We start from the raw sequence: 17,308 nt of genomic DNA on the forward strand, positions 1-17,308 counted from the left end.
GAAGGCAGGACCAGAGATGGGTGATGGCAGCTTTGATCTTAGCAGGCAGGAGAGAGCAGGGCCCTGAGTGTGGATTAAATAAACAATAAAGAGTTGTGTGCAAAACCCACTCCCCAGTTAACAGAAGCTAAGCATGTGCCTCCTCTGGGAAGGAAGGTCACAGGCATGGATCAAATGAAGACCAAATGAATAAACAAACACATAACTAACCAGCGCCCAGGGGCTGCCACTGGCTTCTGCTCTCTCTCCTTGGAGCAGGTGTCAGCCCCTGCCAAGCCCTGGTCTCACAGATGTTACTGGCATAGCAATTATCTCAATTATCCACCTTGTTTGTTAGAATGGCTTGTTTCTGGGTTAGTTTCAGTGAAAACATCCCATGGGAATGAACTTGCACTTTATAAAACACTGCATCCAGAAACCAAAGATGCTCCCACTACCCTCCACCCTATGCAAAAAACACAGGTGAGAGGAGGAGGGAGATGCTACCCAGGGCATTCTTTCTGCCTTGGTGTTCCAGAGGGGTTCTTGTGATACAAGGTCCCATGTAGTCCAGGCTGGCCTCAAACTTGCTATGTTGCTAAGGATGACCTTGAGCTTCTGATCTTCCTGCCTTCATACCCCAAGATCTGAGGTGTGTACATGGTGCTGGGTTGGAAGTTGCCCAGTCCAGGTTTTCATACACTCTGGGCAAGCACCCAGCCAGCTCCATCTCCAGCCCCAACCTTGGAGGTCTTACAAAGGGAATTCTACAGATTCTACAATCTGGTCTTCTTTGGGGGTGTGGTGCCTCCTATAAGATAAGGCACAGGTGTCCCTGAAAGGTAGGGGCTGGCTCAGGGTCACCCAGGCAGGAGTTGAACCCATTGCACACCTCTGTCCATGCCCCTTACAAGATAAATAACCTCCTCCCTTGGGGGTCTGCCCTTCCATGAGCAACCTGTAAATGCCCAGAGTCCACCCCAGTGTCTAAAGCCTTTATTGGAGTGCCTGGAGTGACAAGTTATGACCACATTCCACTTTACGGAGAACTGGATGTGAGATCCCTCCCAACATGAAATTAGCAGCACCAAACAAAGGACCCTAGAATCAAGATTCAGGTCTTTTCAAAGTAGCAGAACTGAGGTAGACCAGATGAACATCACCCTGTAGTCGGCATCCTCACCAGCAAAATGGTTGAACTGCTAAGGTGAAGGGAATTATGTAGGTAAGAGGCTTCTGGCCCCCGAGGCGGTTGCTTAAAATTCAGATCTGAAGTTGGTCATGGTTGTGCACACAGTAATTCCAGTACTTGGAAGGCCTAAGGTGGAGAGTTCAAGGCCAGCCTGGGCTGCATAGCCAGATCCTGCCTCCAAAGAACAAACCAAACAGCCAACAGAAACTGGATTCTTTCTAATCCAGACTTGCCAACAAAAGAGAAGGGAGGGAGGACTAGAAGCATGCTGTTCTAGAACAATGCTCATCTTGCTAGATGCAGCTGTGTTCAAGGCTCTTTGGTCAAGCCTGGTCCAAATCAGGCTCTGGACACAGGTTAAGAGGATTGAATCAGGTGAGCCAAGGTTCAAGAGCTCAGGATGGCTGGCACCCACAGCTCCAGGCCTTTCTTGGCATGTGTCTTTGGGTAAAATGCTCCATCAGCCCCTCAGATTCTGGCTTCTCAGGAGCACAATGGGCTAAATGCAGGAATATCTAACTGCTTAGGCAGCAGCAAAGATTGTCAGAAATAATACATGCTGTGGTCAGCCAAATCTCACCTGCAAGTCCCATCAATTCAAAACAAAAGTCAGGCTCATCTGGAAGTTGCCAGTGGCTCCTTTCTTACCCACTTGGGATGAAACCCAAGCCTTCCCTCTTTCTTCCTTCCTCCAGGCATAAGAGCTAACCCCAAGTAATGGAGACCTCTGAGTTTCCCTACCCAGGACCTTGTCTCATCCCCCTCCCCAGAATCTGGCCACTGCACGCATCTGTGCCACTGTTTACCTTTTCCATCAGGTATGGATTTCATGAGGTAGGTACCACACCTATCTTCCTGACAATCCTTCCCATATCTCACCAGTCATAGTTATAGTAGGTGCTGTATAAATACCCAGGGAGCAAACAAACACATGGACAAGTGGAGGAAACTGTTCAGTACTATACATAGCAGCTACATGCAAAGTCAGCTCACTCTCTCTCCTGCTTTGCCTTCCCTGCCTCTGTGTCTGGGGCCTTCAGGCATAGGACAAATGCCAGACACCAGACAAGAGCTGCAGAGGTACCGGGAGTCATCACTGTTTTATCTAATTAGCTCTGACTCCTGCATCCGGACACGTGTGCCAGGATCCAAAGCGACTGTACCCTGACCTCTGGTCCAGGAGCTCCGGTCCTTACAGTCATTTCCATGACAACAGCGGCAGAGAGCCAAGGCTGTGGATCTCTTTGATGGGAGCCGGATACAGTGAGCTGGAAGAGGACTTTCAGAAGAATGAGGTTCTTTGATTCTGCTCAGGATGCCCTCATTAAACACCACTGCCTCCTGGGAGTGCACATCTTAACCCTGGAGAGAGACTGTCGGGAATATCTTCTAAGAGTGGGGGGAGAAGAGAAAACTACCTATAGACAACTCCAAGGCTATGAAGCAGGAACAACGGATGTGAGGTCCTCACACTGTGACGTAGGTGCTCAGTCCCCAGCTGAGTCAAGATGTCCAGGCCTCCCCACTCTCCTCCTCCAACAAGTAGGAAGAAGCAATGTGACACAGAGACCTTGGTTCTGCACTCAGGGTCAAAAGCTTCAGGTCCCAGCTCCATTGCCTACTGCTGTGTTACTTGACCACACATATCACCAGTGCTGGACAAAATGTCCCCATTTATAAAATGGTCATGGGGTGCGCCTCTGCTCCCCTGAAGATCTCACAGTGACTAAGTGCATCTGGCTGCAGTATGATCACAAAGGGGACACGGGGTGAGCGAGTGCCCTGCCTTGCCCAGGACACAAGACAAGGAAGGTTTGGAGTAAGCCAGAATGGTGGTTACCAGGATGAGAGTAGCCACTAAGGGAAGAGAGAAGATCACAGATTGTGGGACGGTGGCCCATTGTCTCCTGGGTTGGTGAAACTTACTTTGTGTTCCTTCCCATAGCCCCCTCCCTCCCTCCCTCCCTCTCTCCTTCTTGGCCATGAGGTGAGCATCTCTGCTCTACTACACCCTCTCTCCCGAGGTGTTTTGCCTCAGGAATGGGGCCAAGTGATCACAGACTGAACCATTGACATCCATGAGCAAGCCTCTGCTCATTGGCTAACAGAAGGTACTAAGCTGTGCAGATATGGCTGGTGACAACATACACAGAGGATACAGTATATGGGGAAGGCAGGAAGAGGATTCCAGCCAGTGGCAGCTGGAAACCCTCATGAGACCTTGACCATCGTCATTAGCATCAAGTAGACAGTCAAATGGCCACAGCTGTTCTCCTTGGTTCTGCCAGGAGGCAACTTTGCAACATTAACTCTGCAACTGTGTCTTCTATACCCAGCCCTGGTGGCCACCAAAGGCATTCATACACTCACACATACTAGCTTCAGCCAGTTCACCCGGCCCTAACCTGCTTATGCCCTCCAATCAGACACAATTTGCTCCACACAACAGAAGGGAACAGGTCCTGCCCCTCACCCCCTACTGCCTTGTGGCTTCCTTCCTTGCGGGTGGACAAAGCCTCTGGCTGTGTTTCTCAGAAGAGCTTCTCTCCATCTCACTCCTCACCTGGCTGTGCACCTTCTCCAGCTCTTCCTTGCTGACTGACGTCTTGCTATCCTCCATGGTGGCCAGAAGGAGTTGAACATCAGACAACAGAGCATGTGTCCTCCTGAGGTCCCGGCGAAGACGCTTTTCTACATCAAAGTCACGATGGCCAATCTGGAAGCCAAAGAAGGGTTGGTTTAGATGGAATCCAGTGTCCAGGACCAAAGTTCTGAGAACTAAGCTCCATGGGCCCAACTTTGCCTCTCGCCTCTCACATAGCATGGTCACCCATACCTTTAAACCTAGCACTGGAGAGACTCAAGTGAGGGGACTGCTATGAATTGGAGGCCAGCCTGGGCTACAGTGTGAGACCCTGTCTCAAAATCACAAAACAACAACAAAAAGAAACACAAAAAGACTGCTCCATTCTTCTATGCAAAATGAGACAGTACCAACCACCAGGAAGCTAGACTCCTGCTCAGCTACATGAGTGCTCAGCATCAGGGTTGCCACAGGACCATGAACAAGACTCCATTGATGTCACCATAATCCGCAAGGCCCAGTTCCTTCTGTCCTGCCCTCTGCATCAAGCTAAGGGCTTCCAGATTCTTTGGAGAAGTTAAAGCAGCCCAAGTATGACTGCAATAGGCATAAGGAGCCTCCTGGAGGGCTCACTGACACTCTTGATTTGGTGTGTGTTTGTGTGTGTGTGTGTGTGTGTGTGTGTGTGTGTGTGTGTGTGTGTGTGTGTGATAAAGGTCAGGTGGGATCCACACAGAGACCCTCTCTACATCATCTCCTGTTACACTGCAGGTTGCTGTGGGGTGCACAACAAATAGCAGCTGTGTTCCTTCCAAAGCCCTAAATAGAGCTGCAATATATGAAGCAGGTCACCACCAGTTTAAAGGCAGGCACAGGAGCCGTTTTCTATGGATGGAACTTTACCCAGGAGTGCACAGATTCCTTTCCCCAGAACTTTGCATTTGTGATGGAACCATGGAACAGAAGGTCACCAAGATGCCACATCCTGTCATGAGGAACAGGACAGTGACTTACATGTCTTGATTCTCAGAGGCCAACAAGACAGGTGCAGTCAAAGCATGGAATAGACAGAATCATACTGGGACCCCATGTGAACTTGGTTAGTGTCCCTTAAAGACGCCAGCAGCTTCTTTGCTCCAGGAACACCCAGGGTCAAGAGAAAATAAACACGGGGCCAGTCAATAGATGGATACTGAAGTGAATAAGATGTGTGTCTCCTCATAGGGCAGTGATTCTCAGCCTGTGGGTCTCAACCCCTTTGGGGGTCGAATGACCCTTACACAGGGGTTGCCTAAGATCATTGGAAAACACAGACATTTACATATGATTCCTAACAGTAGCAAAATTATAGATATGAAGCAGCAACAAAAATAATGTTATGGTTGGGGGTCACCACAACATGAGGAACTGTGTTAAAGGGTCACAGCTTAGGAAGTTTAAGAATTCCTGTCATAGGGACATGCATTTGCATGTTGGGGATCTCTGCCTGCCTGCCTGCCAGATGCCTCTCCTGGGATGCTAAGTATACTTCTAGAATATTCTAGAAGCAATATAGATTAAGAATGAGGTAGTTCAGGCTCTAAACCCCCAACACACCATTTGCTGGTGGAAGGAGCCCTGGTGGAGTCTGCTGCCACCGGAATCAGGACTCCCAGTCTCTGAGAGGGTTTTGAGAAATCCTATTCTCTGTGTTGAGATAAGAGGGGGATCAGGTGTGATAATGGGTGGCCGAGCACTCTGTGTGTCAAGTACTTCACAAACACAGGATTACAGAGACTGCTTGATAACCTGGCCTGTGCACCCACAGATTTCATGTCACGATTTCTCCATAGCCAGCTTGGAATTCTTTGAAAGATGAGCTGGCTTTTGGAATACAGCCTCTCCTCCCTCGGATGGATTAGTGTGGTAAATTTAAAACGTTGGTCTATGGTATAAATACACAGCCAGAGGGGTGGAGTTCAGGAGCTGAGCTGAGCTGCAGGCTGGGCACCCTGCCACACTCTGTCACGTGACATCGCACTTAGCTCCTGTGGCGATCCCTTAAAATACAATTGTTATTATTATTGCCGTTATGAATGTCATGCCAGCTCGCGTGTACAGGAAGTATTCTAAACAGCAGGAAGGATTCTAAATGCTCTGTGGGGTGGACTGCATTTAATCCCTGTGATGAGCACACAGTCTCCATTGTATGGGAGGATCTGAGGGTGATTCGCCAAGGAAGACAGAGTTGGGGTATGAACCCAACCTTTGTGACAAGAAGGGGGGCAACTTTAGCAAGTTATGTCACCAGGGAGGTGTGTTTGCTACTGCCACTATGACCATCATCATCATCATCATCACCATCATCACTATCACCACCACCACCACCACCATCATCATATTCCATTGTCTGGATTTTTTGTTGTTGTTGTTTTTCCAGACAGGGTTTCTCTGTGGCTTTGGAGGCTGTCCTGTAACTAGCCCTTGTAGAGCAGGCTGGTCTCGAACTCACGGAGTTCCACCTGCTTCTGCCTCCCGAGTGCTGGGATTAAAGGTGTGCGCCACCAACGCCCTGCTCATTGTCTCGATATTTTGCTTGCACCTATGTCTGTGTACTATACATGTGCCTGGTGCCAGTGGAGGCCAGAGAGGGCTTCAAATCCTCTGGAACTAGAGTCGCAGATGGTTGTGGATTAAAATGTGTGTGCTAGGAATTGAGCCAAGATCCTTTGCAAGGGCAGCCATTGCTCTTAACCATGGAGCCATTTCTCCAGCTCCTCTCTTTAGTTTTCACAAGAAGTTGCACCGAGATGCAGAGGATCCAGGCACTGGAAATTGGAGCTAGCTGCTCCTATGTAGTGGTACAGGGAAAATGCACCAGATAGAAGGCACTTCAGGAGCCAAGAGAGAGGATAGGTGGTCTGGCATGTGAACTGCTGAGTGATTGACATGATGGCATAAAATCCTCAGGAGGTATGGGCAGGTCACATAGTAAGAGAGGGCCTGGAGCTCTTGGAACAGAAGGCCACGGAGGCATGCAGCAGGCAAGTAATCTGCCTGGGCCACCTACTACTAAGTAGAAATATGCAGAACTCTAGGACCTCAGCTTACCATGTGGACCTCTAACTACTGCTCCATTGTGTCTAATGGGACTGTTTCCTGCATCCTTGGTTCTCCTGTTCCACAGTCAGGTTTTTTACCATGATGGGTATGTGTTCTGTGCTTTTCTCAGACTTCATGCTTTATAGCAATAACAGAACATAGTGTCAAGCATCTATCCTGAACCCAAAGGGTTAAAAAGCAAACTGTTTGTTTGTTTGTTTGTTTGTTTGTTTTTTCAAGACAGGGTTTCTCTTTGTAGCTTTGGAGGCTGTCCTGGCACTCGCTCTGGAGACCAGGCTGGCCTTGAACTCACAGAGATCCACTTGCTTCTGCCTCCCAGGTGTGCACCACCAACGCCCAACAAAGCAAACTATTTCAACATTTCAAAAATTACATATTCAAACTTTAAAAAAAAACAACCCACTATTTTGAAAACAGATGCACACTGGTTTTACAAGTTTAGTTTGATCTTGAACAAATGCTACAAGGAAAGAAAATGGTAAATCAATATCATGATTTCAGTTTTTAAAATACCTTAAGTGTCACCATCCAAAGGGGCAAATGCTAAAAATCTGGTAACTTGGGATCAGAGCTGGGTTATCGGTTAAGAGTATGCACTGCTCTTCCAGAGGACCCAGCTTCAGTTCCCAGTACCCACATGGTGGCTCACAACCATTTGCAATTCAGCTTTGGGGTATTTGATGCCCTCTTCTGGCTTCCTCAGGCACTGCACTTAGGTGTGCATTCCAACACACAGACACACACTCATCATCATAGTAATAAAAAATAAATCATTAAAAACCAGATGGTTAAGTAAGTCAATGTGGAAGACGGATCAGGAAACACTGCATATCTACATGGGTGAAGCCAGTATGGAGGAGCTCTCCACTGAACAGCAGCTTGTGGTAAGAATCAATGTTTTGTTTTTTTTTTTCCAGTTCTAAAAAACTCCCAGTGGGTGAAGATGCATTTAATCAGACTAGAGTTACTGATAACACACACACTGCAAATAGGTACATGACTAAACCTCAGCAGCATTCATATTAAGACAGGGGTATCAGAAAGGTGCATTTTGTAGTATGTCCCTATGCAGCCAAGGCCAGAGGCCAGTGGGTAAGTAGGAGGGGAATCAACCACACATTCCTTTTTGAAACTGTTGACATTTTTCCTTTGCCCCCAAAGACAAAAGTATCCTCAATTCCAAATAGTAAGATGATCAATGTAGGAAAACCTAAAATAATAGACAGATGAAATGTTACGAAAACACTGGGTTCAGCAAGTTTGCTAGATACAAGGTTAATGTCAAGGAGGTGTCTCATGGACCTCATAGGACAACTTAATAAAAATCAAAACACAGAAACAAGCACTGGTCATAAAGCCATGAAAACTGAGAGTTTCCTAGAAATGAATCTAACTAAAATGCTTCTGAGTTGTATGGTTAAGAAATAAACACTGTAATTCATAGAGACAGGATGGGGCCTGAGGATAATAGCACAGTGTTTTGATATGAAACTGTTACTTGTCTCCAGTCTAACTTGCAAATCAGCCATTCCAATGAATCAAGTTTCCTCATGGAATCCTTTTCCTCCTTTATTTATCTGTTGTTATTTTATGTGTATGGGTTGTTATGGAATACTATTTTAAGATGTGTTACATTTGTTTATGCTGTGGAACATTTGTTTTAATGATGCAAAGATGTGTTGTATTCTTTTATTTTGCATTTGTTTAACTCTGTTACTTTGTCTAAAACACCTGATAGACAGGTGAAAAGAGATGAACAGCCATTGGCAAGGCAGGAGAAAGGATAGGCAGGTCTGGCAGGCAGAGAGAATAAATAGGAGGAGAAATCTAGGGAGAGAAAGATGGAGGAGCAAAAAAAGAGGAGGATATCAGGGGCCAGCCACCCAGGTGTACAACAAGCCACAGAGAAAGATATGCAGAAATAGAGAAAGGTAAAAGCCCAGAGGCAAAAGGTAGACAGGATAATCTAAGTTAAGAAAAGCTGGCTTGAAAAAAGTCACGCTAAGGCTGGGCATTCATAAGAAAGTATAAGTCTTTGTGTGTTTTATTTGGGAGCTGGGTGGCAGGCCCCCAAAAGAACCAAACATTAAAAAACAACCAACTACAATGGGTGATTTGCCTACATGTAAATCTGTATATCGTGTATATGCCTGGTGCCAACAGAGGCCAGAGGGAGCTTTAGATACCCTGGAAGTAAATTACAGATAGTGTGAGCCACCTTGTAGGTTCTGGGAATAGAACTTGGGTCCTCTGCAAAAGCTGTAAGTGTTCTCCAGATGTTGACATGCTTTCCTACTGGGTTTTCTATGGATGGAACGCAGAGGCCCATGTTGTCTAGGTTAGCTCTATATCACTCATTTACACCTCAACCGACATCTTAAGTTTACTGAAGACTCAAGAAGACAGGATTATTTTCAAAGACAAGCAAAATAAGATGCCCTATGTAGGGGACAGTGTAAGCCACACCTGCTAGAAGCTGGGCTACAGGTGTGCCTGCCCACACCTGTCAGGACATGGTCAAGGTGAGGTTAGGATGACGCATGATAGGGTTTTAAGGGGCTGCAAGGCACAAGGGAGGCCCTTCTCTCTGGCCTCCCTGCCTTGCTGCTCCTGGCACGCTCTGGCTTGTGTTTGGCTGGTATTTATCCAAATAAAGATATCTTAACCTTACAGACTATGGATCATCTCATATCAACCCTGTGTTCTAGTTTCTTTACTGCTGCAGTGATAAAAACCATGACCAGAAGCAAACTGGCAGAGGAAGGGTATGGCTTACACTTCCAGGTAACAGATCACCATTAAGGGAAGTCAGAGGAGGAACTTAAGCAAGAATGTGAAGCAGAAACCATGGAGTAAAACCATGGACTCACTCAGGCTCATATCTGCTGGCTTCTTAATATGGGCCAAGACCGCCTGTCTAGGGAATGGTGCTGCCCACAGTGGGATGAGCCCTCCTTCATCAGTTGGCTGTCCACAAGCATGACCACAGGCCAACCTGATCCAGACGATCCATCAGCTGTTACTTCTTCCTAGAGTGACTTGAGGCTGTGTGAAATTGATGTTTAAAGCCATCTAGGTCACTGCAATTTATTGAAAGCAGGTCAGTATGACAGGTTTGTGCAGGGACAGAGAGGAGCATGAAGCAAGTGAAAATGGAGAGCTCTACACACCCATGGCATGAGGGGCGGTGAAGAAAAATAAAATGAAGATTAGCCACAGCAGGAAAACATAGGTATCGGCTTCGTACCACACACCCACGTAAGATGGATTAAAACCTAATCATATACATAAAAACAAGTTTAGAGCTTTAAGACATATGGCAAAATATGAACCGAAATTAAGGAGAGCAGCTTTCAAGTAGAGAAGCATAAGCCATAAATGTGGTTAATGCGGCTGTATTAAAGACACTTTATTAACTGAGCGGTGTGATAAACAAAGGTGAGGATTATCCACAGGGCAGAGCTATTGAAACGTGTGTTATCAGAAACTGATTCCCATTTATGCGAAGATCATGAACCATTCCCAGAAAATACAGAAGCCAATCGTCAGGACCGGATGAGTCATGGGGAGGAAACCACACCGCTTCCCCAGGAACAAGTGACCTGCAGCGCCAGCTCCGGGAAATACAGTGCACACTGTGGCTACACCAGCTCTGTGGGGTGTGTGAAGACAGATCCTCAGACAGCAGCAGAGGCAGTGAAAGCTGCTGTGATGGCTTGGGAGGGGGGACAATTTGGATGATACTTATAATTCCACCATTTGTGCCTCTCCAGGGGCCATTTTTCTCTCAGTCACACTATCTGGAGATGATGCTACTCCCATGTGTGGTAAGACACATGTGAGGATAAGGCCGTGGTTTTGTTTCTGAAGGGGCAGACCACAGGGTGCGCCCAGACAGAAAGTAGGGCTTACTGAGCTCAGAACAGCAGCAAAGCAGTTGGATTCCAGTTTAGGAATTCTGGTGGACTAAACTCAAAACCAGCATGGAGGGACAAGGGACAGCACATTAAAGACTGAATATACCTCCATGGGTCCAATGTAAAGCTTTCTTCTGTGGGGAGAAAAAGGCAAGGGAGGGAGATACGGAGGGAGGTTAGGAAAGAGGCCACCGAGAGGCCTCCAGAAGGTTGGGAACTGTTTTGTCCCTAATCAGGTGGTGATCCAATGAGGCAATGTGTTTGTTTATGTGATCTCTGCATGCGTACCACCTACAGAGTTTGCCTACTTTTCTGTAGATATGGCAAAGATCACAATAAAAGCATTAACCCAATGCCAGTGTCATAGTTGGGATGTGAAGTAGTTCTCAAGGCTCAGGTACAGAAGGCTTATCCCCTGATGCGGGTGTAATTCAGATGTGATCAGGTCCTGGGGATGCTAGCCTTCATCACTGGTTCTCCCTAAATGGGCACCCAGGAGGAGGGTCTGGTCTGAGGAAGTAGTATACTGGGGTAGAGCGTGTCCTGAAGGTCTTCTCCATGCTCCTTTTTGTCTATCCTGGCCCTGGCATCTCTGTTTGGAGCTTCATTGTTGCATCTCATGTTCCCTCCAAAATGTCCCAGCACACGTTGGCCCAAAACACTGTGACAAGGAAAGCTGCTAAGTGGCCATGGACTGCAGCTTGGTTCTGGAATGTAGCCTTCCTCCCTGCTGCCCAGCATAATTTATCTCAGTAGCTGAAGGGGCTCTCAGCTTGGAAAGCAGAGTGACTCTGAGCTCTTCTGGCTGCTGTGGACAGCTGTGACGCTCTACAAGGGGGGAGAGAGTCATGTGTCTGGGGACACTTGGAAAGGTCTATAGACCTTTCTGGCTGGCACACTGGGGAGGAGCTGAAGGCAGCTCCTGGCAGCTGGAATGCTCAGCATCCCACATTATATGACTGTCCCCTCCACAAGATGATTCAGTCTCAGAATGCCACAGAGATGTGCTGAGGACCCCAGGACAGTGACAGGGTCAGGCCTGAGGAGCTCTGCCTCACATGCTTAGATCCATTAACAAGTGCACCCTAATGCAGACAGACGGACAGATAGACAGAAGGACAGACAGATAGCAGAGGTGGAAGATACATCTGCCTGGGTCCTGGTCTGGCTACTTTCCTGGAAAAATCTTGCCCCTAAAAGGTCAGCTGTGGCCATGGTGGCCACCAATACCCACCCCATTATGCAAGCATTGTCCGCAGTTCACTCCCAGCAGCCACTGTAGGTCACACGGTTTCACCTGCCTGTGGCCACCGAGGCCACCTGTTTATTCCTTTCTTTGTGTGTTCTTTCTAAGAACTCTGATGGTCACCAGCTCTGAAGATTTTCTATGAGTCAGTGAGTGTGGGCAGGAAGGATGGGTGGAGAAGAATGCATTTTGGGGACATAGAGAAGAACGAGGGAGCTCTCCCTGCAGCTGGCTTTCTCATGCACCTGTCCATCTCACAGAACCAAGAAGTGGGTTTTCAATCCCCATTGTGTGTGCCTTACCTGGTCACACAGGGTTCCAATCAACCCTTCCAAATCACGCTTCTCATGGAGAGCCACTTGCTTTTCCTCGTGTTCCTGCTCCAACTGCATCTCCATCTGACGGAGCTGTGGGCACATGTGACAGAGGTGAGCACCCTTGAATGAGCAGAAAGAGTCCTGGCCAGGGTCCTGGGAGGAATGCACATGGAACCTGCGGACATCCTTTAAGAAAGGCTGCCTAGCGAATGAGAGGGGTATGTCTGAGAGAAAGCTTAGGAACCTAGAAGCTTGGGACCTGGGCAAGAAAAGGGAGTGCTGGCCAGATTGGGGGACCCCATACCCCACACTGTGAAGTTTGTAGTCATGGCTATTGCTTGGGTATTTTGTAGTCTTAACATGGTGTGTGTGTGGGGGGGTACATATTGACCTGTGTGTGCGATGTGACGGTCAGACTTTGATGTTTGGTATTTTCTTTTATCGTTCTGTCCTCCGCATTACATTTTGTGACACTGTCTCTCACTGAATCTTGGGCCTGCCCATTGACTAGACTGACCAGGTCTGTGAGCTCCCAGAATTCTCCTGTGTCTGTCCCCCAGAGCTGGAGTCACAGAGGCTCCACTCACTGCATACAATGGCTGGGGATATCTGAGCTCAGGTCATCATGCATGTACAGCATACACTATACCCACTGAGCCAGTTCCTCTCCCTAGCACTATGAATTCTCAAGGCCGTGTAGCACATGGCAGCCAGCATGTCATGGCACTCATCTGTCTCCCTTGATTTCTATTATGATGAGGCTGAAAAAGACATCAGCCTAGGTACACACTAGGGTATTTGGTGTTATGGACCATGTGAGTCCCCTCTAATGTCTACTGGGATGGGATTTAGAAGGAGCTGTTGGGAGGGTTAGGGTCAGAGGAGGCTATGGGAGCAATGCCCCCCAACAGGATCAGGAAATACAAATTAATCTCTATTTCCACCTCTCCTTCTCTCCCCTTGGCTCCCACATAAGGATACTATGAGAGGTGGCCATCTACAACATGGCCTTCCTAGGACCTCCTGTGCTAGCACTGTGTCCTTAGAACTCCCAGGTCCCAGATAAGTGCTTAGGGAGCCCCAGGTTATAATGTTTTCCTTTAACAGTCCCAACTAAGGAATCTTTTGTTTGTTTGTTTGTGGTTTTTCGAGACAGGGTTTCTCTGTGTAGCTTTGGAGCCTATCCTGGCACTCGCTCTGCAGACCAGGCTGGCCTCAAACTCACAGAGATCCAACTGCCTCTGCCTCCCGAGTGCTGGGATTCTTTAAGGCGTGCACCACCAATGCCTGGCTCCAACTAAGGAATCTTAATAAAAGCACTTCATTTAATTTGCAACCCATCCAGATTTCTTCAGCTATTACCCCACAAACAGGACATCCAGTACTAAAATGAGCATACTCAAGGGCTCCAGGTCCCAGCATCCTCCCCAGTGGGACCTGGGGCTGCTGTGCCTACAGCTCACGCACCCGCTTCTGGCAGGACTGACGCACATCCTCCAGCTCTTCCTCCTGGTCCTCTCGGTCCTTCTGATGCATCTGCTTCATCCTCTCGATCTCCAACTCAAACCTCTGGCGAAGCTGGGGCAGCAAGCAAGGATGGAGCATGAAGGCTCACACCTGTCCCCAGCCCTCCATGCCACCCTTGACTCCCCTGTCCCCAGCCCTCCTCACAAGCAAGGATGGAGCATAAACCACCACTCTTGACACCCCCGTCCTCAGCCCTGCACACCATCCTTGGCCTTCCTCTGTAATGTGTGCCTCAGAGTGAAGTTACCTCCTTCCTACCCTAAAATGTCGAAAGAAGCAGCCAAACACCCCAGCATTGCCTCTACCCCTTCCTGTGGTGTCATTCGCCCATCACATTCTCCCACTGGGTTTAGGTACAGCCTTAGAATCCTTTTTGATGTTCTCCAAGGAATCTAAAGTTCTTCTGCTTTAGAACCTTTCAACTGTTGTCTCTAATGTGGAGACATGGGTAGGAAACAGAAGAACAGATCTGGGCTCCTAAAATGTTGGGAGCATAAAGATGCGAGCAGACAATGTGTGTCAGAGCCCCTGGCACAGACGGATTAAATTTAGCTCCTTCCCCCAACCTCGCACAATGGCAGGGGTTATGGGAGGATGATCCCAGATGAGGGACGGTGTGAGGAAATATAATATTTCTTTTTCATTTTTTTCCAGCCTCTTGGGCACTCCTGACATCTGCAATACCATTTATGTCAGGCTTATATGAGTTAACATAAAACTCCCAGGAAAAAGTGCCTTATTGAGATCAATAAATATCTGCCTGGCCTCTGTGAGGACGGGTACTGTGCAGGGCTCTGGTATGACTGCAGCATCCATTCAGCCTCTCTTCCCTTCCTGTTTAAGCTCAAGTTGGGGAGCCAGGAAGGTGTGTCAGCCCCACCCTTAAGGCCACAGTTCCTGTTTCTGCTTGTAGCCCTCAGTGGTGCTGGGGGGAATCTTCAAAAAAACGATAATGGGCTTTTCACCAAAGCCTGCTGGCTTGTTTGTGTTTGCAGACACCACCAGCCTTAGCAGTCCCATCAGTGTGGATGTTGCAATCTTCATCAATTAGACCTGGGGCTTGAGGGCTGGTAGGGTTCCCATCAAAGAAGTGAACCTAGAAAACCCAGGGCTGGCCTGAGATCCTGCAGACCCTCTTTGGGTGTCACATGACTCTGGGCCTTTGCAAGAACTGTCTACCTTGCCTGGAACTCTTGTTCATCCAATTCTGACTGAGCCTTCAGCTTTCACTTCCTCTAGTGAGTTTGTCTCCCTCATCTGTTGCCAAGACTAGATCAACATGCTCAAGGTACACTTGATCCCAGCAGGACTCTGAGCTTTGAGGAGGCCAAGAGCACCAGAAGCCAGGTTTGCTTCTGTGTGGTATCTGATACAGACAAGGTGTTTAATAAAATGACTGGCTAAGGAAAGCTAGCTGGTCACTCCAGACCCTGAGCCTTCACTTCTCACACCTGCGTCTCCCACCCATGACACTTCATCCTGGGCAATGGAGTGAAGCTGAGCAAGATGCGGGTGCTGGCACCCCGGCTTCAATGGGAATGCATAGAGTCCATCTGCTCTACCCATCCACATCTCCTGGCACCTGTTCCCACTACTGTGGCAGAGTTTAAACACAACTGACAATTGCAACAACCCTTCAAGAGAAATTTAGAGCTAAGCACTGGGACTTCTTTCCCCTTGAAAAACTGGGTAGCTTTTACACCGGAGACAGGAAAACACATGTGCCCACACTGTCTGTATCTCTCTGAAAACCAGGAATGCTATCACTGACACTATTGTGCAAAGACATGGGTTCTGTGTACCACTGTCCCCATCTCTGCCCTGTGTCTGTTTTTGGATGGTGGGTTATTTTGGGGGTGGGGAATAGGGTCTGTTATTGTACCCCACACTGACCTCAAACTCTCTATGTAGCCCAGGCTAGCTCAGAACTCATGGCAGTCCTTCTGTCTCAGCTTCCAAGAGTGTGTGGGACAGGTGTTAGCCACCACACTGCCTCTTAGTCTCTACTTTAACTTGTGCTTTCCTGGCTCATATTGATGTAGTTAGACTATCTCTGTTGCTATGCATGTGTCTCATAACTGCTTCAAGCACCATGTGCCTAGAAACCAGATGTTTTCCTGAAGGCACTGGGCATTGGATTTTCCACCCGCGCCTACTCCCTTACTTTCTGTGAATTCCCTAAAGCCCAAAATGCTCCTCTTCCCACTTCTGAAGTAGATATTTGAGCCTCTGGGATCTGAGGCTACCAGTTCAAATCCCTCCCATCTCTCTCTGACTTTAGGACTCAGCTCCCACATCCATGGAAAGGATGATCCTCCCATGTCCTATGAGGTTCTTCTACAGAGCCCCCAAGAAGATGTTAAGGAGAGCGAGGGGTTGAGTCTCATACATGGACGATGAGTGATCAATGATGTTAGATGCTTGCTCACTAGTTAAGTGTTGAGCATCAACAGGTGTACTTGGTGTCATTCTTGACTACAGAGCAAGAGACACTGAGAAGAAAGAGGGAACATCCAGCTAATCAACAAACAAACAAACCCCTGATGTCTGGGAACTTGTATCTTAATTGGGGAGGGGTGTTGTGAAGTGTGCTGTCCGGTTTGGTATGGCCATTACCAAGAATAGGCAATAGCAAAGGGATATCTGTGAGGTGGGACTCCTGCCAGGGGCCAACTTCTCTGAGGCTTTCCGGAGGAATAGGGAGCCATGGACTGCTGGGGAATAGCAGTGAGGGAGGCAGCCCTGTTAGTATTTCACACCATCACACTGTGGGAGAACCCAGCCCAGGGCAGAGCATCCCCTAGACAGGGAGGATCTCTTTACCTGCTCCAGCTGCTTAATGGTGTTTTCCTGTTGGCTGTGGACCTTCTGTTGTTCAAGGGCGCTGGACTCCAGCTCCCAGACCTTCTCTTTAAGGCTGGCCACTCCTTGCTTCCCAACAGAGGCACAGCCCAGCAGCTCCTGTTTTTGGCCCTGTAGCTTTTCCACCTCCTGCTTCAGCTTTGAGGCTTCCTGCTCCTTTTGCTGCAAGAAAGGGGTCAGGAGGATGGAGTCACGTGGCCATAGTCCTCTCTCTGGATGCCTCCACCCTCTGCATACAAGCATCGTTATATTCCAGACTCAGCAGTAGACAGGGCCTCCCCATACAGCCCAGGCTTATTTCAACCTCAGGATCCTCTTGCCTCAGTTTCTCCAGTGCCTAGAATGACAAGCTCATACTGCCACCTGGGTCCCCACTTTGCTCTCCTCCACTCTTGGCCCCTCACAGTGTTCCTGGGGATGCCAGCATGGCTGTGCTTTGGAAAGTCTCAGAGGGACACTGGGAGATGGAGAGGGATGGGTTTCCCTGGAGTTGGATCTCACTGCATGTAAGGCGAAGAGTTCGTCCTCTTGGAAAAGGAAGGCAGGCACTGTGTTAACCCTCAACTGGGGCCAGGCTAAAGA

The 17,308-nt window shown here is 48.2% G+C and overlaps 1 protein-coding gene across 1 annotated transcript in view; it reads right to left on the reverse strand.

Annotated features, from left to right (window-relative positions):
• Positions 1 to 17,308, reverse strand: part of Myo18b (myosin XVIIIB) — a 180,529-nt gene that overhangs the window by 83,430 nt on the left and 79,791 nt on the right. Inside the window, exons 30-33 of the mRNA XM_035444166.1 lie at positions 16,688 to 16,888; positions 13,805 to 13,915; positions 12,323 to 12,427; positions 3,735 to 3,887 (exon numbers count right to left, since the gene is read on the reverse strand). Of these exons, the coding sequence (XP_035300057.1) occupies positions 3,735 to 3,887; positions 12,323 to 12,427; positions 13,805 to 13,915; positions 16,688 to 16,888 (570 nt within the window). The remainder of the gene's footprint in view (positions 1 to 3,734; positions 3,888 to 12,322; positions 12,428 to 13,804; positions 13,916 to 16,687; positions 16,889 to 17,308) is intronic.

The sequence above is a fragment of the Cricetulus griseus genome, chromosome 4, assembly GCF_003668045.3.
Source record: "Cricetulus griseus strain 17A/GY chromosome 4, alternate assembly CriGri-PICRH-1.0, whole genome shotgun sequence".
NCBI lineage: Eukaryota > Metazoa > Chordata > Mammalia > Rodentia > Cricetidae > Cricetulus > Cricetulus griseus.